This window comes from Cataglyphis hispanica, chromosome 1 (genome assembly GCF_021464435.1).
Source record: "Cataglyphis hispanica isolate Lineage 1 chromosome 1, ULB_Chis1_1.0, whole genome shotgun sequence".
Taxonomy (NCBI): Eukaryota; Metazoa; Arthropoda; class Insecta; order Hymenoptera; family Formicidae; genus Cataglyphis; species Cataglyphis hispanica.
In genome coordinates, this window is record NC_065954.1 from 15,985,001 (window position 1) to 16,009,994 (window position 24,994).

The window sequence follows — 24,994 nt, forward strand, 5'->3', positions numbered from 1 at the left end:
CAGCAATTGTTTAGTTGTTTAATTCTGAGGCTAATAGGCTGTCTTAAAAAATTTTTTGATATTTTTTTAATAGCAGATTCTTTGATCAATTTTGGAAAACGATTTTTCTTTAACAAAAATGTCATATGTCCTGAATCCATATTTTTCGAATTACAAGTGATTGAAAAAGTTTTTCGTAAACTATACTTTGTGGAATTAAAAAGATAACAAAACTTCGCTCTTTAGTTAATTTTAGATAAACTTTACTTTAATAGAAGTTTAATTTGAGGCTTACAATTTATTGCAAAGATTTATAATGGAAAAAAATGATGATATCCCTCGATATTTTTGTTGCGAAAGAAAAATCAACTCAAAATTGATGAAAATCTGCAAAAAGAAAATATTTGGGATTTTGGAACATCCTACATATATTCTTTCTTTTGCGTAAGAATAAAGAAAAATTAAACAAAAAAAGTTCGAATAAAATATTAAAGAAAAACACAGGTTGGTCGCGGTTTCATCGATCGTCTACCCGATGGTTTGCCGATAATCCGGAGGAGCATATTGCGATCTATCGATGTGTCGGACGAGCATAAGACTGACTGCACTAAGCCAATACCCAAGGATGACAAGTCGCGCACACCCGCGAGGATACGCAGGGAGCCGCTGTCGATTGTCATCTCGAATTACAGCATCGATCGTCGCTTCGCCACGGAGCCATTGGTGAGTCGGAATGATTTCGACACCGGCTATTCCTACGATGATATGCGTGTCAACGTACCGTCCACGTTCAGAGAATTACGCGGCAAAATGGCGATTCTTCATGGTTTTACTCATGAAGGCAGCGAGATTTACAAGGGCAAAGGCGACCAAAACGTGGCCAATTGTGTAGTGGCTATTGCTATGAAAAAGATTCACCCCGTGAAGATGTGGATAAGGTCGAAGCTGGATGAGATTCTGAAACTCGGTGATTCGCTTTATGCTAGCGTCAAATCCGACAAGCCAATGATAAAGACGGTGACAGCTGCTGATCTGAATGACGCGAAGCTCCAAGTGAATGATCGTCAATTGGTAGTAGATGTTGATCTGATCACTGTGATCGGCACGCTCAGCTCCAAAGTGCCATCGGTGTTAAACCTGAAACAGGCGTTGGAAGAGTTTTTTCTGGTAAACGAAGAAGGCGTAATTGAGACTACGTCCATGGCGGTAGCAATCTGGAGCCAAGACGACTATTACTATCTATTCGATCCTCGAGCCTGCGATACCACTGGTATCAGAATTGCGAAAGAGGATGCTAAGGTCGCAGAGAGAGGAAGAAAGGAGGAAATCGCACTAAAGGATAAAAAGGACGAAGGAAACTGCTGTGTGATTCGATTTCCCGACATTGATTCGTTGATCGCTCTGTTTATGAAGAACGTCGATCCGGCAAGGAAAAATGATCGGTTCACGATCAGACATGTTGCGATCGTGGACGACGTAGTCGGCACTCGACCTTGGAACGATTTTCAGCCTGGTGAGGCAGGTAAGACATGGGTATTGCGCGGTGAAATTTCCAACATAGACGAATCGTTCGAGGAGGAGAATCAAGGGGTTCAGGGTCTCACTATGCCGGTAGTGGCTCTGGTAAGTGCATCGGAGACGCCACCGGCGAGATGGAGTAGCGGGACTGTCGACGAAGCTGTCAGAGAAGGTAACGCTTATTACAACTGGTGCAAGCCTGCCGAAACGGAAGAGGAAATTGAGGAAAAGCCACTTCTCATTCAAGATTTGAAAAAAAACTTGTACTTTAAGAATCGAAAAGTGATTATTGATGTGGAGGACTCGGCGATCGTCGGCAATCTATTGGCATCGGATGACTCTGAACTGCTTAATTTAAAAAAAGGTCTGCATCAGTTCTTCGAAGACAAGCAATATGGAATAGTCGAGGTGAGGAAACTCTCAGTGGCGGTATGGAAAGTTGAGGAAGAAGTAAACGGCAAAGACAAGGAAACAGTCTACTACTACTTCGATCCGAATCCGCGGGATAAATTAGGTCAATTGTCAGCAGAGCCAGCCGAAGAGAATTCTGCCTGCGTGGTGCGTACGTCGGATCTTTCGACGTTGGCGAATCTCATCGAGAAGAACGCTGGACAGGATCCTACAAATAACGATTTCGTGATACATGAGTTAAAAATCGTCTCTATCGGCACGTCAATGACAGACGAGGAGATTGAAGCGGATAAATTGATACCGATTAAGCCGGATCTGAATAACTACTCTAGTCTGGGCGACACTGGCGCTCTACTTTTAGGCACTATCGAGCAAGGAAACGAGACAGCTTTTAAACGGCAAACAAGAGACAAACAACAGGCCGGCAACTCTTTAGTGGCTTTGGCAATGACCAAACTCTACAATCCTCATCTGTGGTATCGCGAACTTGTGGACGACATCCTAAGGATCGGCGACAAACTCACCGTCGAAAACCTAGCAAATCTGCCCGAAGCGGAGGCTGAGGAGGAAACGCCCAGGAATTATCTTCTTCCATCGGAGTTTGCGGAAGACTTCACTATAGGTGTCAATCGAATGTCGATTGGTCTTGAAGAAGAGTTTATCGCCGGAAGAACGGCGGATACATCGACGATACTGGAGCAGTTCTTTGAAGGGAACGCGATGGGAGTGTTTCGTCAGAATGACATGATGATGCCGATTTGGAAGGAGGGCAATGTGTACTTTACAATGGACCCTAGAGGCAGGGACGCTCGCGGTGAACCTGGGAAGGATGGAGCCGCAGTGATGTGGTTCACCGATATCCCCTCGTTGGCTGGCGTTCTACAGCAAGTCGCGCAACAGGGTGACGATTTCGTCATCGATGCCATCACGATCGGGAACGCATACGAAACGCGAGTGGCCGAAGCACAACGAATTAAAAAGACTACCTCCGGAGAGGATCTGTGGCATCATTTTCCCAAACTCGCCGATGGTGTCTGGAGCATCGACGGTAATATCGCCATGACAGACGAGAGATTCGACGAAGCAAATCGCGGCAAACAGAGCGCAGCTATTGCTGTGATGGCCATCGTTTTTTCCAAGGTCTCTCTATATGTACTTAATCTCTTTTTTTCAAATTTATCAAAATTGTGACACGATAAAGTATTTCTAAAATATTTCTAAAATTGAATACCAAAACTGTAAAGAATGATTCACGGTTTACAAAAAAAACAACAAAGAGAAATAATTATTTCCCATAGTTTTTTTTTCTGAATTGCTTGATCATCCAATATAAAAAAAAATAATTACTCTTTCAAAAAAAAAGTTATTTTTTGAACTGTGTTATTTTTTTCTTGAATTTTTCGTTGAATTGTATAACTACATAATGATAAATTTTTCACAATAATTTTATATGTTAATCGATTGAGGAGATATTAGATTACGCAAAAAATGTATGTGAAAAATAAATTAAGGTCTATCAAGCGAAATACTGGACTCCGTCCATTCTTGACGAAGTTATCATCACCGGCGACAAACTGCATTCGAAATGCGTCGAGCGACTGGGCATGGATTCGGTACCCTTGGTGAACGAGATTATCAGCGAATTCTTCTTATCCGGTCGAAGCATCGTTCTAACAATCAAGGACTGCGTTCAAGCGGGCAATCTTGTCGGGAGACCGCCCAAGATTCATGATCTGCGGACTGGTATCGACAACTTCTTCGATAAGTACAACGCCGGCGCGTTGAGCACGCCGGGAAATCGAAATATTGCCATATGGAAGAACGACAACACTAATTATGCTCTAATACCCGACTGGTCTATCGTCACAGACGAGACCGCAGTGACGGTACCGCGAGTGTTCAGATTCAGAGACGCGAGTCATCTTGTAGAATATATTTTGCGTCATTTGGGAACGACGGACGATTATCAGATTACCGCGATCGATGTGATCATCGATAAGCCTTGGAGATTCGATCCTAGTCCGGCGATTCGGCCGGCGAATTTGCCTCCCTTGAATGCTTACAAAAAATTGCCGGGCGAGGCGCGAGCGATTCTGCGTGGTAACTACCATCAGGGTGACGAGATCTTCCCCGAAATTTTGCGCAACCGACAAACTGCGACGAATTGCGTGGTCGCGCTTGGTATGTCGATCGTGAAGAGTCCCGTTACCTGGACGAAGAAAACTATGGATGAGATCTTAGCGATCGGCAGTGCCGTTCATCGAGAATCGTGCAAGGCGAGACCAACTAAATCGAGATTGAGACCGAAGGATGTCATCAGAGTATTCTATGTCGGTAAGTTTTTTTTGTTCGATTGATAGCATTTTTTTAGAATTTATTTCTGATAGCAGTTGCCATACAAATTTTTTTTTTATAATAATTTTCTCAAGGTGTCAACGTGTTGACTGCTGACATCGAGCCCAATACTATGAGCGGTCTAGTGACAATCGATAAGGAAGAAGAAATGAAGAAAGAACAAGAAGATAAAACAAAAAAGATTGACAAAGACAAAAAGGAAATTCTACGAGAACGACCGCCACCTCCGCCTCCGATTTTACTTGAGGAAGGTCTGCAAAAATTCTTCCAAAATAACCGTGCTGGCATTCTAGTAGTCGATCGCGATATGCTCGCTATTTGGAAGGATTTGGGTATCTACTTCATGTACACTCCTAAAGCGAGAAACGATCAGGGTCTGCCAGATCTCGATGGAACTTCATGCACAATGTGGTTCGCCTGCATAGAACCTTTGTACGACGCAATCTTCGCAAGCATTGATCCGCACGAGAGATATGGGACTTTTGAAATCTGTCGGGTGATCGTAAAGACTGCTGTGATAAAACCCTTGCCATGTCCAGCTGGTTTCCAACTTCATTTAGATCCTAGTGCGTCACTTGCGCCGATCATCTCCGCGAAAAAGATTCCTACGTTGGACGTGAAGCCCCTGAGTCAGTATATCGCCGTGGAGGAGTTCGATGTTCTACGCGGCAACCTGCACATGTGTCATCGCGTTTTCGGCCTGAGGAACAGAGGTCACCAAAGCACGGCGATTGCGGCAGTCGCCGTCGTAGTCGGACTGTTACATGTGCCGTCTACGTGGACGCCCGAGCTGATTGATGCTGTACTTAGATACGGCGATTTACTGTACTCGGACAGCGCACGTTGTGCTCGCGTGAACGCCAGGAATCTGTCACCCAGTGAGCTGCTCACAGTATTCATCGTGGGCGATCTCCGGGCCACCATCCACGTTCACAATCACACAGCCGCGGGGATACTCCATACCTTCGATCTGTCGCAGGCGCTTGCCATGTTTTTTCGCACGAATTGCGCCGGTATTCTGCATACGGCCAATCTGGCGGTAGCCGTTATGCAGCACTATGGTAAATTCTACATGTTCGATCCGTGCGCGAGAAATGAACAAGGCAGATTTGCCTACGACGGAGCCGCCTGCGTGTTTAGGTGCAGCAGTGTCGCGAAAATGGCCGGAATTTTTGTAACTAACTGCAATCTTAAACGGCCAAACGTGTACACTCTGAATGCAATCAACGTGTTGAACCTGCAGTTCTTCTCGGATGCGCGAGACGTTTGTCCACCCAAGTGCGAACAATGATACGTTTTCTTGTCAGGTTTTTCTGTGTGATAAACGCAATGCAAAAATCGTTAATCCGTGTGAAAGAATATTCTTATGATCCTGAAATAAAACCTCTCCTTATATTTTGCAGCCGAAAGACGAATGGGAAAAGGGGGAAAGAATTTGTACACGCGGCCAAACAACGTTCTCAAAGTGCTAATTTTATTTATAGGTTTTCTTTATGACACAAATCACTTTTAGCATCTACATGAGTAGGAGTACAGGCTATACGAGAATGAATTTGATACAGATCACTTATTAGTGTAAATACAATGTTCCTTTTTCTTCTCAATTACACACTATCAACCTAAATACTTAGAAAACACTGTACAACGCAGCTGAGAACTGTCGATTGATACTTTACAATATAGTACAACCACTCCTCTGAAGCGAGACACGAGCACCGAATCGGGATAGGTCGGCTCGAGCGGACCTTGATCGTCACCATCACCTTGGAAAGGAAGTGTCGTTTCCTTGCGGATTTTACGAGCGAATCTCGATATCTCCTCTCGAGCGGACTTTAGGCCATATCGAGCGAATTTGCCCGCCGAAGATTATTTACTCTGCGTCCCGAAGATAGGTCTTTCTCTCTCCTCTCCTCCCTAATACGCGTCCTTGAAAAAAAAACACGAAGACGCTTTCGCGTCTCTAAGTAGTCCGCTGCCGAATCCTACGTGACGTTGTCTCGTTTCTAGCAAAGTGAAATGGGAGGCAGGTGAGACGCGAGCGGACATACTTTTCTTTGAGGGATTTCACAAATTCTCATTTCCGAGGGTTGTCCAGAAAGACTGCTCGCGTCACCCTCCTCACCGTCGCATACAATATTCAAACATCGCACGACTTTGCGAGTCTTGTTTTCTCGTAATAGTGATTACGTCTGTCAGTACAACCAGTAGTGGTGATAGATCTCCGCCGTCTCCTTTTCTCTCGTATTTGTCTCTCGTGAGACGTCGCTGGTCGTCCTTGCCCCGTACTTTGTTCGAGGAGAAAGTAGGTAAGTAGATAGATAAGAAGATAGGTAGGCAAGTAGGTAGATACTTTGGTTCCTCGATCGAACATTTTTGCACTCACGAGAGTCCACATTATTCCTTTCTTATGTTCGAGAGTTTCATGCATTATATGTAAATCCATTTTTTCATTTCCGATTCGATAACATTTGATAAGGGAGATCAAGATGAGACTTGTGTTACGTTCGAAAGAAGATTCGTATTAAATACTACTTTCAATCTATGTAACCAGTTCGATCGACAAACGAAGAAAGGATGGGAAAGGAAGGATGGGTGAAGTTAAAAGGGCGAACGAAAAAGACGGGGGGAAGAAAGGACATATTCGCATCGATGGGCTTGACGCTTTATGACTGACAGAACAAGGTCGAATGAATCGTAATATAATAAAAAGAGAAACGATATGCGTATTATCATTAATATTGGCATGATGTTGTTATGGCACGTTTAGTTTTGCTGCTATACTCAGCGACACGTTTCTACAGCCGCGATCTTCGCCGTACACGGATGTACACCGTGCGATTCAGTCGGTTGAAAAATGAAGAAAAAGGAAAAAGAGGAGAAAAGAACACATTGCGGAAGGGAAAGAAGAGAGGAAAAAGAAAACATTTTCACCGACGTCTGCATACATTCGTGCGTAACGTCAACGCTTCCGTTTTTGTGGCGTATAAACACGCGCGATCTCTCTCTCTCTCTCTCTCTCTTGTTGGCACCTCCATTGCACTTTCCCATACGTCGCAACAAATGCATTTTATAAAACATATTTTTTTTTTATGTACAAGAGAGAAACTACACTCCCCCTGAAATAAACACTCGCAGAATAACTGTTGTACAGGACCCTTTACGCTGCGCTTTTTCCCTTTTGGCCGATAATATAATAAAGGAAGATTAAAATTGCACCGAAATATGTCGCACAACGAAATAGAAATCTCTAACAATGTGTCGCGCTTATATATATACTTGACATTTTGAAATTGTGCGATTCAAGACTCTTGAAAATATCGCGCGCACGCGCGAATGAGCTCTGTTGCAAAAATATTTAAAAAGACTTTCTATTGCTTTTTTCATTACATAAAATAAAATATCGAATTTGCAAAATCTAAATGTAAAATATTTATTATTGTATTTCAAATATCACACACAAATCGATAAAAGAGTTAAAAAAATTAGCAAAAAGTCTCAGTAGTAAAACGAGCAAGAATAAAATAGACGATCTTTTATCGCACAATTCACAACCTCTGTTTCATTCGGAACGTCCGCTAGTGTGTTGGAGTTGTTTTTTTTTTTTTAGAACAATAACTCGCATTCTTGATTTGTTCATTTTTCTGTCCATTGTCAGATAAGCCTTTTCGTTCACATTTGCACGTTACACCACGGTAAACAAGATATATAATAAAATGTTCATAAAAAAACTGTCGATAATTGTCAATAAAAATGTAACATTATTTTGCGCGTAACGATAAAAATGCGCATTATTCTAACATTCGCAAAATGTGAAATAAAAGCAAGAAAGAAAAAATAAAAAGAATATTCGAAAAAAATAAATTCTGTTTTACAGGAGTATTATATAATTTTCTTCTTAGAATCCAGTAATTGTCGAGAGATGCGTGTGATTGTTCCAACAATAGAAATTTTTTTCCTAAAACGATTTGAAAGAGATATATATTTCTCTGACGCACAAATTACAAATTGACATTAGTCCTTAAGTTGGACAAATTTTTTAATCGTATATGTCGCTATTATATGTCATGTTAAACATAAGAGTGAGATAAGGAAAGGATGGGCAGAAATTAACTTTCTTTTAAAGAAAGAAACACAGAAATACAAAGAAGAAACAAATGAGTTACGAGATAACCATAGAATTCCAAAACACGTCATTTTTTTGTACATTAACCGCGAACGATTCATCGAACGTCTCGATCCTTGTATAAAAAATTGTGCCCGCGTTTATCGTCCCTTTATCTTCTCTCTCTTTCTTTTCTTATATATTTTTTTTATTCATCGCGATTATTGTCTTCGTTCAGTCGAAAGTTTGTCGCATTGATGACTAAAATCACGAGAGAATCGAAGGGTAAAGATCTTAGCGATATAAAGTCAATTGTGATAGCAATAATAAACAATATTAGAGATATAATGTTTTATTTTATACGTATTATTAATGTTAATACGCATAAATAATAGCATTATTATATTTCGTAAAAAAAGAGTCGTGCGCAAAAGAGACTTATAATATAAAATCATGCCAATCGCATTGCATCATTTTCAAATAATAGATCATTATAATAAAGAAAAGAAAGGACGTGTATATGTAGAAAAAAGAGAGGTATTCGAAGAAAAAATATTCAAATAGAGAATGAAAAGGATTATTAAGGATTCGAATTATTAAGGATATCTTACACGCTAATCAACCGCACTGTGTATAGACTTTTAAAAAAATAACAAATTACATATACATAGAGGATAGGTATTTCGACACCTATGTGTGAGAGATGAGGTCGAATAATCAAATGACAATAAAATGCATCGCACACGCGACTTCCGTTCTATTCTTTTTCTTTCTTTTTTACTCTCTCTCTCTCTCTCTCTCTCTCTCTTCCATCTTACGCTCTTAGCTACTTGTTCGCGATACAATTACTTCTCTAGAGTATAGTAGCTGGCACAGGAACATGACCTCTCAGTCATTGGCATCACAACGTAACAAGGACTACAAGCTGCGTCACATGCACCTCCAACGAGTCGTTCTTTCAGTCACATTATTAGCTGGACGTGCACCTTTTGCTCTTCGCTAGCTTTGTACGCACGCACGCACGCATACATATTCTCTCTCGCTTATACATCTCGCTCACGTCTTTTTCTCTTTGCCGAGCGGGTGACTACAGCCAAATACTTGGTCCTGAGTATTTCTATATCGTATTTGTTTTTATTCGTTTGTTACACATATATATATAATGTCTTGATTCTTATTCCCGACTTTGTGTGTATGTCGGACACTGGATGACCTGTACTTCGGCGAATGCATAAGAGCGAGGCTATGCCAGGAGAAAACGACCGAAGGTAACACCATCATTCACAATGACGAGGCGGCGATCGACGATTTTTCATGCCCTGATCTGGATCATTAACGATGCTGCTTAGATCGTGCAGACCACGTTCGATTCCCACAACCGAAACACGATCAACTATTATGATGAGCGATCCCTCGGACTATCTTCAAGTGTGTTTTTCTGAAAATATTAAAACTCTGGTCCCTCCTGATCAGATTAGCGGTGAAACGAAAACCTCCCTCTTGGAACAAAAGTGAAACCTGCCCGTGATAGTGGGGAAGTTTCTCTCAACCGCCAATCTCTCATCACCTCGTCATCCGGCTTTCTTATCGCGCGCACACGTAGACGGACCCCGTAGATGACACCGCATATAGCAACAGTTCGGTCATGTGGGTCCGGCCGGGGCTACGTGACGCTGATCGCCGGATTGGAGGGCCCCGAGGGCGCGGACTCGCTCTTTATACACTGTCCGGTCAGCTGGTTCACGCTGAGCGGATTATTGATGTCATGAGGATTCGTGCCGACGGGGTTGCGATGGGGTTGCGGAGCTGGTTGCTGCGTCGCCGCTGTCGTCACTGCCACTCCAGCCATCGCTGCTGCCGTCGCTGTCGTTGTCGGTTGATTGTGCGATGGTTGGTTCGTATTCGACAAGGGCGGCGGGGGCACTGGGGGCGTTAATGGACACGGGCACGGACTGGATAGACTCGAGGGCGATGGTAAGACCAGCGAAGGACTCGCCAGACTAGACAACGCGGACAGGCCCCCGGGACTGCTGAGGGATTCATCCTCCTCAGGAGTTCCCGCTTCACCTACGCTGCCCAGATTATCCTCCGAATGATCGTCCTCGGCTTCGCCGTCGGCTTCACCGTCGCCGTCTCCTCCCTCCCCCATGTATCTGATACATTTCTTCTTACGTCTGTAAATAATGATCAAAAAATCAATTAGTGCGCACTCGTACAGGTGACTGGGAGGCTAACGACGTCAATAATATTAGGACAATTAATTTCCATCTGTGAGATCATTTATTTATCATTAGATAATATGGTGAATGTATGCTGCAAATTTTTGTGTTCATACTTAGCAATTATATAAAGATTGAAAATGCGATATTTTTTTGCGGAAAGTTGTCAAATCTTTCTGATATTATAATCATATCAGGCAACAATTAAACAATTTTTAAGTAATTTTAATTTGACTTTTAAATATTTTTGCCCGATATTCAATAGCAAATCATCACCGTTGGAAATACGTCCGTGAAAAAATATGTTATACATCTAGAATTGTTACCAACTGAAAAAACATGCCATCACTCATGTCATCACCGCAAAGTCAGACGCACAAATTTGCTTTTCGAGTTTGATAAATTGTCTCGCGCGTCTTTCTGTTCGATCTCTATCAGAGTGAACGAAAATCTTTGTGCGCCTGGCGATGCTTGGATTGCTCGACACTGATCACTCGCTCGCAAATGCCATGCTCAAGAGATCCTTAGATGTAACAAGCATAATGTGTAATACAACGTGGAAACGAAATAATAAAACTCAATCGAAATGCCATGAGGAGGGGGAGCATCTATTGAATCGTTGATCATCCGCAGATCGAGGATCTGAGAATTCGCGCGGTTCCTCCTTCTTTTTTTTCATACGCGGTGTGTCGATTTGTCGATTTAAGATAGCCAATTTTTGTTAACGAGACGCACTAAAGCGATATTATGTTACGTGGAACTTGGAATACATCGCGACCAATTGTAAAGTGCGTTTAAAGTTCTTTTTTTTTCACAGTCGCGTGAACACAAAGGTGGACATCGATAAAATAGTAGATTCCGAGATGACGAAAGGAAGAGAGAGGCTTGTTTTGCTACTGCACAATTTTCATAAGTGAGCCCGTCCGACCTCGTCTAGAGAACTGCTTCGCAGTCGAGACGACATATTGCCGCTCTGCCATTGGCTCTCATTATTTATCTCTCAGCTGAATCAGTTAGATTCTCGTCGGCCGTGCCGCCGAGAACGATCGGAGGATGCTAATTGAACTCGCAGTCACACTAGTGTAAATTTCAAAGCGTTGCATAAAACTTACGAAAATTGAGCTACTCCTTTCAGTGCGCGACAACGGCATTCGTAAATCTCAGAATAGATTGCAATGCATGTTATCTTTTTTTTTTAGACGAGTCATCGAATAGTTAAAATAAATGTTATTTTATGCAAGATTTGCAAGAAACTTTTTTGTATAGATTTTTTTTTAAATTTTAATTTTCTCAAGTTATATCACGTTATTTCAACTCGAGAGATAAAATATTCCTTCTTTTTCCTTTTTTCATAATAGTGATTAATGATTTTGTATAAAGATTAAAAACAATTGTTAAAAGTATATCGTAGTTCCATTCTGAGACTTTGAGTAACACACGAAATTGTGAAAAATTTCGATTTTAAAAAAATGCAATTCTACGCAGTCAGCCAGCGCAGTTCTTTTCCAAGGAATTGCCTCGAGTGGTTATTTGCATTATATATATAAAAACATCGTTATCCGTATAAAAATATTACAAAAGAAAAAATGATTAGACATTAAAAGTAAACGAAAAAAAAAAAGTAAAAAAGAACACATCCGTACAATCATCCGAACACAATCATCCGATCTTAATCGTACGAACTCTGCCATGCTAAAGAAATTAAAATGTATAAAAACCTTCTATATATGTCAAACAACGTTCCGAAATCTGAGTAAATAATCGTTATATATGTGTGTATATACGTAGATATATATATATATATATATAAATATGTATATAATATATAATATGTATATATTATACAGACCAGCCATGCTAAGGGCAACACTGAATAAATTCCAACTAAACGAGAGGATAAATAAATAACAATAAATAAGCTGTAAAGAGCCACAACAATGAGAAACAATGCGAGCATCACACGGGCCACCGTCGTGTCCCCCGCTATGGCGCCTTCGCTCGTATCTTTTCACGATGACATCTTCAACGAGCTCCGTGCAAAGATATCAAAAAAAAAAAAAGAGATTTTGATACCCCGCGCGGGATACAATGAAATATCTTACATATCTCTCTTGAGCGGCATAGCCGGGACCATAGCGAGAACCGACGGAGGCCCGTAGGTTTTCAAAGTCGGGACTGACCACTGTTTAAGAAGAAGTGTTGCAGTAGAAGGGAGGCGATAGGCTTGACTAGAGATTAACATAAGTGGGTTCTTGCTGAGGCGAGGAGGCATTGGAGGCAGTGTTGGTGTTTGGCGGGGCGGCGGCTGTCCCCACCGTCCCCCCACCGCCTCCAGCCCCGACCCCTGCCCCCGCGCTACTTCCCACACCGTGATGGATTATGCTCGCGTGGATGCCCATCCCCGCTCCATGCTCCACTGGGCTGCCAAAACCAACCACCAGCCATTAAAGGGGCGCACTCTTGCTAAGACATATTGTCGACTTAATATCCCACCTCAATCTCGCACCCGTATCGTGTCGTCACCCACACGCACGTGTCTGTACCGGGGAAGGGGAAGGAACCGAACCGGATGTCATTATCGCTCTTCTAACTTTTCGTTCCCCGCGACAAGTGAAATCGGCAAGAACGGAATCGGCATTCGCACATATCAATTTATTATATTTTAAAATACAACGAGGAAAATATAATTGTTACAGAACATTAATATTTTTTTTTAAATGTATTATTTTATTTTTGATTATTACAAAATAAAAATTTGGATATTAATGGTAATTTAAGCCTCATAAAGTATTGCCGATCCCGTTCGAACAAACTTGAAACTTCAGTAAACGTGGAACGAAGAGAGATAGGTATAGTGACGACGACTGTTGCATCGATCAGAAAATATGTCTCCCAAATATTCGTAGCAACGCGACGATTCGGAATTTATTTTGGCGCGCCTTGGTAACGCTAAGATTGCGTTAGTGATTGCTCTACAATCTATCACACGTTACATAATTTTCCAATATCTTTTTTCTCATAACGCGATAATGCTTCTAATGACGAAGGCACAACGACAATTGATACAGACGGTATTGTAATCGGGTTACATTCAATGTAGAGTACAATCAACTAAATCCAAATGCAACAAATTAACAAAGTGCTTCCGGTATTTCAGTGAAAATCTTTTTTTTTTTTATAATTTTGATCCTGGCTGGATTAATATATACCAGAAGATAATCGTATAATATGAGTTTTACAGGCTTCACGATACGAAGATTTTACATTTTCAGTTTCTAAATTCATTTCCACATGCATGCGCGATGAGAGATTGGCAAAGCGATCGAGAGCGTGCCAAAGGCTACGTTTCCCACCCAAATGACATTTAATGTGATGATTTCTCTCTGTCAAAAAAGAGGCTGTCTCTCTTTTCTCTCATCGTGCAAGAATTGTAAACGGAACCGTCGACGGAATTTGTCCTCGCCCCTTTAATGAGGTCCATGAGATTCACAAACCCAGCCGGGAGTTGGGGCGTTTGGGCTACACCGTAACGATATTAAGGGCATATTAGTGACTAATTGACGCTAAAAAAAAAAACAGGTGACTCGTGGACAAGTCGCGAACAATCTACGAGAGTAGTGCTAATAGAAAAACCGATATTTACAAGCCAAGTTGGATGATGCATCTCGCATAACTAGGAAAGACAACTAGTTGTGCTCGATCCCCTTGATTTTTTATTATTTTTTTGTTTTGTTTTGGGAAGACACATTTTCTGACAGCGCGCAGTCTCGCTGCGCTTTTATTTCCCCTTGTTTCTTTCCTCGTTTGTACAAATACACCAGGGTGGTACCGTCACCGCGAACATGAGTCGCCTTTGACACGAGGCGATTCTGCTGCTACGTCATACATCATATATCGATATTTATTCACCTCCCCGAAGGTATACCGTTTGATTGCGTCTCCTTTTTTTCAAGTTCCACGGTAACATGTGGATGACGGGAACGAGGTCCGAGACCGACACGAGATGGCGAACGTCAAGAATATTAATCGTCACGAGCGATTTTGGAGAAAATTTTTTATACACGTCCAAATTCATTGGCAAAAATTTTCAATCTAATATTTTTGAAGCATCGAAGTGCATTTTATAGCACTTCTCGCTTTGAAATATTAAATTATTTGACCATTATTATAACTGGAATAGTTGACGTTATCCGAAAGATCTCGATATCTTGTTTTTCTCAAGCTTGTTTCGTGAATATCGCATCCTCTACTTCGATCTTAACAGCGAGGTGATATGCCAAAAAAGTAAACGATGGATGTGACATTGCTAGATCCAGACAGACTTGCGTAAGATTTAGTACGTATTTACATGTGACTCGCAAAAGTTGTAATCGCGGACGTAATTCGACGGACGGATATGTCTCGTCGTTGAAGCTCGAGGTGTATCGAGAAAAATCACTGCACACATACCTGCAGGGCTTACACCACTGGCTCTGCTGATCTAATCCATACCTGGCGCGACATTTCTTCATGTTATTACCTACAAAAAGGAACAAAGTAGCGATTAGTGCGATTAATTGCGGATTATTTGAGTAATTGAGGGATTTGTATTATTCAACGTATACATTCTGTCTACATTCTGTCAAAAGAATGACGTAGTTATTGACATTGACATTGATGTTCCCGTCATGTGAAAAAAATCAGTTCGATATAATCTACAATCACATAAGAAAAAAAGTGACAGATTATATATATATATATATATATATATATATATATATATATATATATATTATATGTATATGTATATATATCGATAAACCGTACGAGATTGTCGTGTATGATCGAATGCGATAATGAACACAATCTATCGTAGTATGGAGTGAAACAGTGCTCGAGTTTCTGCGTTTAATATACTTATGCTTCGATGAATGCCAAAACTTAACGAATGTCAACTAAGTCATGCGTGTAACAGAACGGTGGTTACAACCCTTTAAGATCCGGACGCGATATCAATTAAAACCTACGGCTTTTCCGAGATTTAACAGAGAGATTTAAATGTTCAATTTTGCAATAAATTGTTTGAAAAATGTTACAAAAAATTCTGTACAATGTAAAGCAACAAGATTTATGTAGCCCCGACCTCAAAGGGTTGTTGTTGATTATATATATATATATATATATATATATATATATATATATATATATGTATGTATGTATATATATTGTAGGACCTTCGTCGAAGAGAAAGACATTACATGTAATATTGAATGTAACTTGTCGAAGAGAATAGTCTTTGAAAATAATTTAAACAAATGAAGAATTACAGCGAGTGTAGCTGCGTAAAATTCTATCTCAAGTTATTCTTTGCTATAGCGAAACCGGTAGTCTTCAGGGAAGGACCCACACACACACACACACATATACATATATATATATATATATATATATATATATAATATTGATAAAGATACGAACCGTCTATTTTGAAAGCATAGTACAAATCGTAGTACAAATCCATTTTTTGAGATATTTCACTTATGACAAGAAATATTGACGTAAACATTTTTCTTAAGATTAAATTTGATTTCTTATGATTAAATTTTTCAAAATGAACAACTCGTATCTTCGTTAAACGAATAATATGGCATGCAACGTTAACGTTAAAACGGCTTAAAAAACACGATCAAAGATCTACTCGTTTGAAATGTCGTGATTTGTATTATATAAACGCAAGTTTCCGGAATATATCTAACAAAAAAAATATATATATCTATATATATATCAATTATGAATGTGAGCGCTGTATTGCGCGAACGCTAGTGAACGAAAATTTCGTATGTGGGTATTTCGAGAATAAACTGAGTGATTCGATTAAACGAAAGTTACTGAGTGACGATAGAACGAAAATAATAAAATTAGAATAAAAACAAAGAATCCAGGCAACATTGAAACGATCAAAGAAAAATAAACGTACGAATCGAGAAACGAAGTTTCAGAAATGACAGAATGATAGTGAGAGAAACTAACGAAGAGAGATAGAGAGAGAGAGAGAAAGATAAAAAGACAAAGATAAAAAGGATGGGGGGATAGTTAGAGATAATGAAAGTGCAAGATAAGTATTCACAAAGAAATAAAATTTCGGAGATAAAGACAGAGATAGAGATAGGGAAAGAGAGATAGACAAAGATATAGAAAAAGACGAAAAGGCTAAGAGAAAATTAAACGCTCAGGATTGTCTGATTGCGGAGTAGGTCCCTGTAAAAATGCAAGATGGCCAGCGTCCCCAAAGTTGTATACGTAATTAATAATAAGATGCATTGTGTCTGTCTCTGATGTATATTTGCGTGTCGTGTACGTAATGTAAGATATTCCCGGTGTGCAATGCAGATATATAGGCACGCATGTACTTTTTGCGATATGTATAAGAAATATGTATAATAGAGTCACATTCATATATAAATATATCAACGTATATGCGTGTATATGTATGTATGTGTGTATAATATAATATAATATAGTCATATAATCATATATATAATATATATATAGTAAAATATATCGACCCAAAACCCCTAAGATGGGGGGAAACATGCAACATAATGTAGTGTAGCAATATAAGAATGTATAATATAACAGTATATGTAATAATGAGTGGGGGGTGGAGGGGGCAGGGGCACTTTTTTCTCTTATGACTGAGGGGGAGATTGTAAGAATGTGTGGATGTGAGGCATGTGGGTACCTCCAGGATCACTGTTTGTGTCTTGTTTGCGCTTCCTCTTCTTAGTTCGGTTGGTATTTGCGCGGGAAGACCAGTCAGGGTACAGCTGCATGTGCAACTGTCTCTCCCGTCGCGCCAACTCATAATACTTGGCCTGTTCCTCTCGCCCTAGCGCGTGCCACTACCGAGAGAGAACCAAACACTTTTTTGTAATTGTGCATGAACCGTGTGTGTACGACTAAACAATATTTTTAATCAAGGAAAGAAAAAAAAAATTTACTAATGCTACTGCCGCCACCCTAATTGCGTAAAAAAAATGTTGTCTCAAAAGAGTCGGAGTTAGCTCGCTCTATTTTAAAATTTCTCATTTTACTTTTTATCTATCTCTTTTTATTATTATTATTTTTTTTTTTTGCGCAATCGTTGCCTCATAGCATTTCAGTAACACTGGGGTCCCTACTTTCCGTTTAAAGTGCTAGAAGAACAGCCTAAGGTTGTCCCCTCCCCCTCGGTCGCACCGCTATTCGTTGATATTATCGATCGATAATTAACAACCTAAAGTATATAGGGTGTCTGATAGAGAACACGATAGCGAAAAATTTTACTGTAGCACACATGAAAGAGTGAAAGGGTAGTGTTGGCACGGCTATACACTGAAGAAAACACGCTCCATAAGAGAACGCAGCTGGTGTACACTCTCGCGATCACTGAAAGATATATATAATCTTTAAAATAAATATTAATAATGCACTAATATAATTTTGATGCAAATAAACTACAATCTTGCTTATTACATCATTAATTTCGCGTTTATTTATTAATTAAGTACGCAGTTGGAAGACTGAGAATTATAAATGCGCCATCAACCAGAGAATTGTTTGTTCATTATTTACTAATGCTGAATAGTTCAATTATATTTCATCGTCCTTCAATTCTCTCGGTGCTGTTGAGGCATTCCGAACAAAAAAAAAGTACAAAAAGTCCTCCAGTGTATTTCCGTTTGCCACCTGCCCCAGTTCCTCTCCATATGAGTCACGCCACTGAGATTGCAAAGGAGTGTTGCGAGACTTGGTCACGAAAAGCCATCACTTGCCGAAAGAAATGTTCATTTCAGGTACACGCTAGTGGATGTTAATAGGAACGGAGGAAGGGGAAGGGGAAGAGGAAGAGGAATGAATTTCGAAGGAAGCGAGACACACATTGTCGGCGGACAGTTTCTCGTTAAATTGCCGCGAGCGCGACTCGTCTTGGGAGGTAAGCGATTGTGAGCATATGTCGTCCCGTGGCAAGAAACGGAAAAAAAAAGAGAAGAAAAAGCGGGACAGGCCCCGGGCTCTACCAGACATCCCATACCATAAAGGCTTTGGTTTTCACTCTCGCTCTCGTTATCGCATCATCAGTGACGTTAACTCGTCTCATCACATTTCTTCTTGCTCACCGGAGAACGAATACCGCTTTAGGGAGTTTGGCCAGATAAAAAAAAAGAGAAATTGCGATCGCATGCCGCGCGAAAATGCCGCGTTGATTTTTCCACCGTGTCTTTTAGCTTTTCGTTTCTTATATTTTTTTATTTTATTTTATTTTATTTTATTTTATTTTTTTTTTTTTTGAATTTTTCCGTTTTCTTTTTCTTTTCATAATTCTCTGCTGCGCCACATTCCACAATCCCCACAGACAATCCAATCCAATTAAGTTTCGAAAAACGAAAAAATATATATATATATATATGCATATATATATACATATATATAAAATTTATCCAAGAGGAATATATATATATATACATATATACAGATATATATATATATATTCTTCACGAAAAAGAGTGAATGCCAGAAAACCATAAGAAATAAAAAAAAAAAATGTATACAAAAAACGAAACGTATGAAAAAAAAGAAACGCACAGAGACTTTGATCGTTTCAATCAACCAGTATAGATATATACTAGCAATTATTATATAATGAATTATTATAGGGCCTGCTGTTCTAGCACTGGAAAGTGGTACCTCCGGTGGGATCTGCGGAGCGCTCTTTCTTCCTCTTCTTCTTCTTGCTGCCATATCCGTAGTTATCCCTGGCACTCCAGCCAGGATATCGTTGCTGGTGCAGATGGCGTTCCTGCCTGGCTGCCTCATAATACCGCGCCTGTTCCTCCCGGCTTAGCGAGTGCCACTGCGTGTCATACCCCCAAAATTCAGATTCACAATCTCGTGCATCGTCCCCGTTATCTCTCTCCCTCCCTCTCTCTCTCTCTCTTTCTCACTATCTCTGTCCCTTCCTCTCGCTCGAACTTATTTACCATTAGTGACAAGTAGATACGTCAATCATCGCTGAGAGATCCGCGAAAACCACCCTTCGGCCCTTCCCTTTTCGTGTCAGCATTTTTTTTTTTTTATTAAGGCGAATCCGAGATTTCCTTAGATCCCACCTACAATGCTCTATTCGTACTGAGATACTACGTAGGTACGGTTAGTTAGCTCCGATTGGTAGCCCGATAAACTATTTTCTCGATAAAAGCGTTAAGATGCATGCAGTATTCAGAATGAAAATTCGTTTGGAAATCTTTAATAAGCGATCGGTCAACATTTTCTCTTTCTTCAGTCGAATGGTACAGAATTAGAATCGTACATACTATTACTTGATAAAAACACATTAGTCACTATACTCAGTTCGCGTAAAGGAAATCGAAGATTTGATTGTTAATTTATAAGCAGAATTTATTTTCAATAGTCCTCTGAATTAATCTCAAGTTTACGACAGATTAAAAATAATACTCAAAATATTTTCAGAGCCTTATCTCTCTCTCCTCTCTCTCTCTCTCTCTCTCTCTATTACGAGAGAATGTTGACTTTCGCACATCTTAATTATTCTTACATCAGAGCGTGATAATTTAATCTTATCAAATGTAAGCTGCACTTTCACACATTGAAAATGATACACTCTATGTAAAGATGATTTATAACATTCATAAATAATGAAACTGAAACATTGAATGGACATCGAGACATTGAGATTCGTTAGTAACTCTGATGTAGAACAATTTACTTGAAGACTTGATAAAAAATATATCAAAGTTTAGAGATTTACTCACTCGTCTTCCTAATATTTGGTTGATCGCGGCACTCTCCTTTAAGGTACACTCTGCCACAACCTTCGCCCTCATCTCCTTCATGTACAGCATAAACGCGTTCAAAGGCTTTTTTATATGGGGTTTCTTTTTATCTGTCAAAATCACAGCGTCGAGATCAAGTGAGAGCGCGATGAGAGCTTTAATGTATAACTCGTATACCGTGTAGTGACTCTTGAATGTATCACTGACTTTCTTTATTACCTGTGCGCGAATCGCGTAATTCTTACCTTGATTATTTTGCTGACCCGTATCCTGGGCTTTCGTGTTGTCCGTAGGTAACGACGTGGAGTTTTTCTGTTCTATCGTAGACCTGCAACACACATATAGAAAAAAATATTCAACGTGAGCCCGCGCTCGTTTTCTATATAAACACACTTCCTCGCACATCAATCGCATGTACCGTTTATTAAAATAGGATTGTTTGGCCTCGGGATTCAGGGGTTCAGGTTTCGAGCAGGACAGGGGGTAGGTTGACGTGTTGTTCTGGGACAGCTGGTCGGTCAGGTTCGGCGTCGGCGCCGGCGTCGGCGTTGTCGTCGCGCCGTCAAAGTACGGCGGCGCGGTCGGTGGCATCGCCAGGGGACTCCTGAGAAAGTTCTGCGGCAGCGGCCAGTTCATCTGCTGCCACATGCGGTGTCGCGCCTCCACCATCGCCAGTAGATGAACAAAGCTCTGCTGCTGCTGCTGCTGCTGCTGCTGCTGGCTGGCGCCGTACGGCGGCGGCGCGATGCTGCGCGGCGCGCTCAGACTCGACATCTGCATGAGACTGCTCATGTAGAGCGCGGTCAGGAGCTTGTGATCCGCGGTTGGTAAGCCGCCGGACTTGGCAGATTTGACAGCGTCCTGGAGTATCGCCATGTTATCCTCGATCGCGCTCTCCTCGGCCGCAAGAACGGCGTCCTTCTCCTCGTCGATCGACGCCTCCGCAATCCTCTCTTCGATCACCGGCCCGCTGTCGTCAGTGTCGTCCTTTTTGATCACCAAATTCAGCGGCTCCGGACACTCGGCTGACTCCATCGCCACATACGGGGCTGCCTCGTGTTTACTCGCGGGCACACCGCCGAAATGATCCAAATCGATCCATGGAACAATCCTAAACGATCTCGCTCTGTCACGTGCTAAACTATATGCGAGATATTATCACAGTACCAAACGAAACAAACTATCCGAGATATTTACTCGGCCCTAGTAGAGAGCCTTGTCCTCATCTCGTTGGTGTTATTCTCTCCAATATTAACACAGGGGAAGCCAATGTTAACACATTGCGCTTCCAGTTAGGTAATCTCGTTCTGGTCCAGCCGTCGAGCACTCTCCTTTCATTCACATCATCCTTTCGTTCGCATCGCGCTATAGCGAGCGCGTGAAGCGGGTCTCCATAAACCGGTCACAGAGTTGTAAACAGCACGTACGCGGCGGTGGCGCACACGATGACATTTACACGCCGTCCGTGGCGGCGGTCCATCAGATGCTGCTGCTGGCGGCGACTACGCGCATCCGGAAGACCCCGTGTTGTGATGTACGTAGCTTTAATCGGGTCTGCCGCACGTCGTCATCCACACGTCGTCCGACGTGCCTCCTAACGGTATCATCATCGCTCGTCGCACCGTCGTTGTCGTTTTACGTTAACACACCCTCCCGCTCCCGCCCGCTCTCGTCTCGCTTTAACAGCGCCAGTCGTTGATGCGACTTCGTCGCCCGGCGATTCGTGCGGTGAAATGTCTCCAGGGGCGGCATCCCACGGTCACCCATTCGTCATATCTCTCTGTCTCTTTTTCCCTTCCGCCTCTCTCTATACGCCACCCTCTCTGCCTCTCTCTGTTTCTCTCTTCGTTCCCGCGTCTCCCCTCCGCCGCCGCCAAATCCCCCTGTATACCCAGCAAACCCCCCCCCGTCTATCTCTCGTCCGACGCCGACGACTATAGCGCGCTCGTATCGCGAAAACGCACCCTCTCGTCACGATACCCCCGTTTGACGTTTGCACGCACGCACGAAAACTCTCTCGATCAACGCGTTGACACCTCGCCTTTCTCTCCTCGCGTTTCTCTGCGGCGGGTGTCTTTCGCGTATCCTGGCGCGTCGAATTCCTCTCCGTTTGTCTCTTTCTCTCTCTCTCTCTCTCTCTCTCTTTTCGCCTCTCCGCCGCGTCTCAAACGCCGCGCTCGTTCCTGGCGTCAGCGGAATCACCACCGACCGGTGTTACGACGATTGATTATCGGCGAGTCTGGGGGCGGCCGGGGGAGGTTGCACGAGGGGAAAGGGGGACGGCAGTGATGCGGGATTGCGCGAGGATGGCATCATCGCGATTCATGGCTCTCGATCGGAGACACAACCCTTGGCCATCCGCCAGCTCTACAATTTCGAGAGCGTGTGGGAGAACGAATATCGCATTCTCCGTGGCCTTTCTCTTCTACATGCCGCTGCGACTCTTGCTTTTTTTTTATATTTTTTTTGGCGGGTTATCGCGGCGCTGCCGTCGACCACCGGTCAACCCTGGCTGTCCTGCTGCCACTCGCCAGCGATGCAGCGAGCTGGCAGGACGGATAAGCTTCTTAGGGTCAGAGTCTTCGACCGCCAAAGAAACTTTGTCCCTCCTTCACATATTAGCTTTCCCCTCCCGAAGAAGCTTGGCACGCTTTGTTTGGTCAACAGCGGTGACCTTTGATGCCCGCACTCACGATCGAGACTGAATAAAATCAAAAGAAAAATATTCTCAACGCGTCTAATCCATCTCCGCGAGACACAATATCCGCAGTTTATTCACCAATATCAAGAGCATCCGATTTATCGCGAAGAAATCGTGGAAGGCTTTTTGTGACACTGAGTGGCACACTACGGTTGCCTCCTCCTATTTCCAAAACAAGATAAACGCACATTAAATGCGTGTGGCGCGAATCGAAAAGTGAACGACGCTACTAGCAGCCTCGTGGATGCGTCGTCGATGGACCAGGACGCCGCGTCAGCTGGTCCTCCATGACGTCTCGCACTTGCGCGCGACGTATATATGTAGAGAGCAGAGCGGCTAGTATCGCGCGAGACCACGCGCCTTTGTGTGTCACCACGGGTGCGGGGAGGGCGATCGTCCGGGTACTAATGTAAATTAGAAATCTGTTTAAGAGGGTAATGATCAATACATAACTGGCGGCGTCGGCGGCGGCGACGACGGCGGCGGCGGTAACGGCGGCGGCGTCGAGGCAGCAGGCGCAGACGCTGTGCGGAGAGAGTCATTCGATAAGTGTTATACACGCTCTCCGGACGACGTCGATGAGAAGGGTAAAGAGAAGAGTGCACGAGGGTAGATCGGGATGTGCTACCCCCTACGGTCGTCGTGTCGCAACTATCCGTGTCTCATCCCCAGCGCGACGCTTCCTTATCAACAGACGCGCTATGCTGGTATGTCTACCCCAATTTTGCAGTTGTCAACGTTATTCCGACGTTATTATCGATTGCCGAGGCGCTTCCCGTTTAATGGGGGTGAGAATTCGTCGAACTGAATCGGCATGCGATCGTGAGGTGGTCAGGAAGATCCTCGCAGGATATTTGCCATCCGGAAGATGCCAGCTGAAGAAACAGGAATATCCTTGCAGGAAAACGCTACCCGAAAATGTTGAGTTAATGAACAGTTATCAGAAGGCGGAATATTCGTCCGTCGATCGGCAGAATCTCTCTCTTTTGATTGGATAAATTGTTGATTGAAAATACGATACCATTCCATGATTAATAATTGCGATGCAGTCTCGCAATTATTATTATGATATGTTCTTATTTGTTTTTCCAATGCAAGGTTACACATTATTGATTATCCAGCAATCGTTCCTTGTAATGAAAAGAATTATTGTTTGTCACAATAGAATACTGGATGCTATATGCAAACTATATTTGTATTTGTGTGTGATCATTTTCTATTTAAATATTTTTAAAATTTATGTTTTTCCACACAGGTCTTTTATATAAATATTCGTTTTATCAACTTGCGGATGATGATTCTTCTTCTCGTAACGAGTTTCATCCACGCGTAATAAAAAACAAACGCACGTATTTTAAATTAATTATATCCACATATAATGTAGTTCGACGTTAGATAAAATTCTTCCGTGACGACTTCTTTAAAAGTTCATACAAAAAATTTATGCATCTTCATTCTGAAGATTATGGTGCCTTTTTCACCGCACGTACATTTATCACTTTTTTCTTTTTTTTCTCTTTTTTCTTTGGGACATAAAACTTGTAATAACCAATATGGTGATCGTTAAAGATTGTTGTGAATGTAGTGTGACGGATTGCTCATAAGTTATTGCTTTAAACATCTCGAGACTTTCCCGAACGCCGGTTTCGAGCGCAGAATTCGTCAAGCTGAATGGAAAGAGCGAAATGGAATCTCTTAAACAGAATCAATATATTGTCGCTAAAAAACAGCAAATAATCATGTTTATGTTGATTTTATAATTAATTATAAATATACTGAAATTTCACTGAAAGAATCAATCAGAAGTAATGGCTGTTTTTATCAGCGATATTTTAAAAAATGCGCGTCTTATATTATTGTAATATTACATATGAGATAAATTTATAGCAATATATAT

At 41.8% G+C, this 24,994-nt stretch overlaps 2 protein-coding genes across 5 annotated transcripts in view; one reads left to right on the forward strand and one right to left on the reverse strand.

Moving 5' to 3' along the window:
* The window catches only part of LOC126848201 (uncharacterized), a 6,478-nt gene extending 870 nt beyond the window's left edge, over positions 1–5,608 (forward strand). Inside the window, exons 2-4 of the mRNA XM_050588886.1 lie at positions 484–3,048; positions 3,420–4,242; positions 4,338–5,608. Of these exons, the coding sequence (XP_050444843.1) occupies positions 484–3,048; positions 3,420–4,242; positions 4,338–5,554 (4,605 nt within the window). The 3' untranslated portion in view covers positions 5,555–5,608. The remainder of the gene's footprint in view (positions 1–483; positions 3,049–3,419; positions 4,243–4,337) is intronic.
* A 107-nt stretch (positions 5,609–5,715) lies between these two features.
* Positions 5,716–24,994, reverse strand: part of LOC126848264 (uncharacterized) — a 32,776-nt gene continuing 13,497 nt past the window's right edge. Inside the window, exons 6-11 of one of the 4 annotated variants that reach the window (XM_050589057.1) lie at positions 20,642–20,724; positions 20,376–20,506; positions 17,306–17,465; positions 15,034–15,103; positions 12,765–13,005; positions 10,398–10,539 (exon numbers count right to left, since the gene is read on the reverse strand). In XM_050589057.1, the coding sequence (XP_050445014.1) occupies positions 12,813–13,005; positions 15,034–15,103; positions 17,306–17,465; positions 20,376–20,506; positions 20,642–20,724 (637 nt within the window). In that variant the 3' untranslated portion in view covers positions 10,398–10,539; positions 12,765–12,812. Of the gene's footprint in view, positions 10,540–12,764; positions 13,006–15,033; positions 15,104–17,305; positions 17,466–19,290; positions 19,457–20,375; positions 20,507–20,641; positions 20,725–24,994 lie in introns of all 4 variants that reach the window. The other 3 variants (XM_050589048.1, XM_050589043.1, XM_050589036.1) reach the window with 3 other exon arrangements.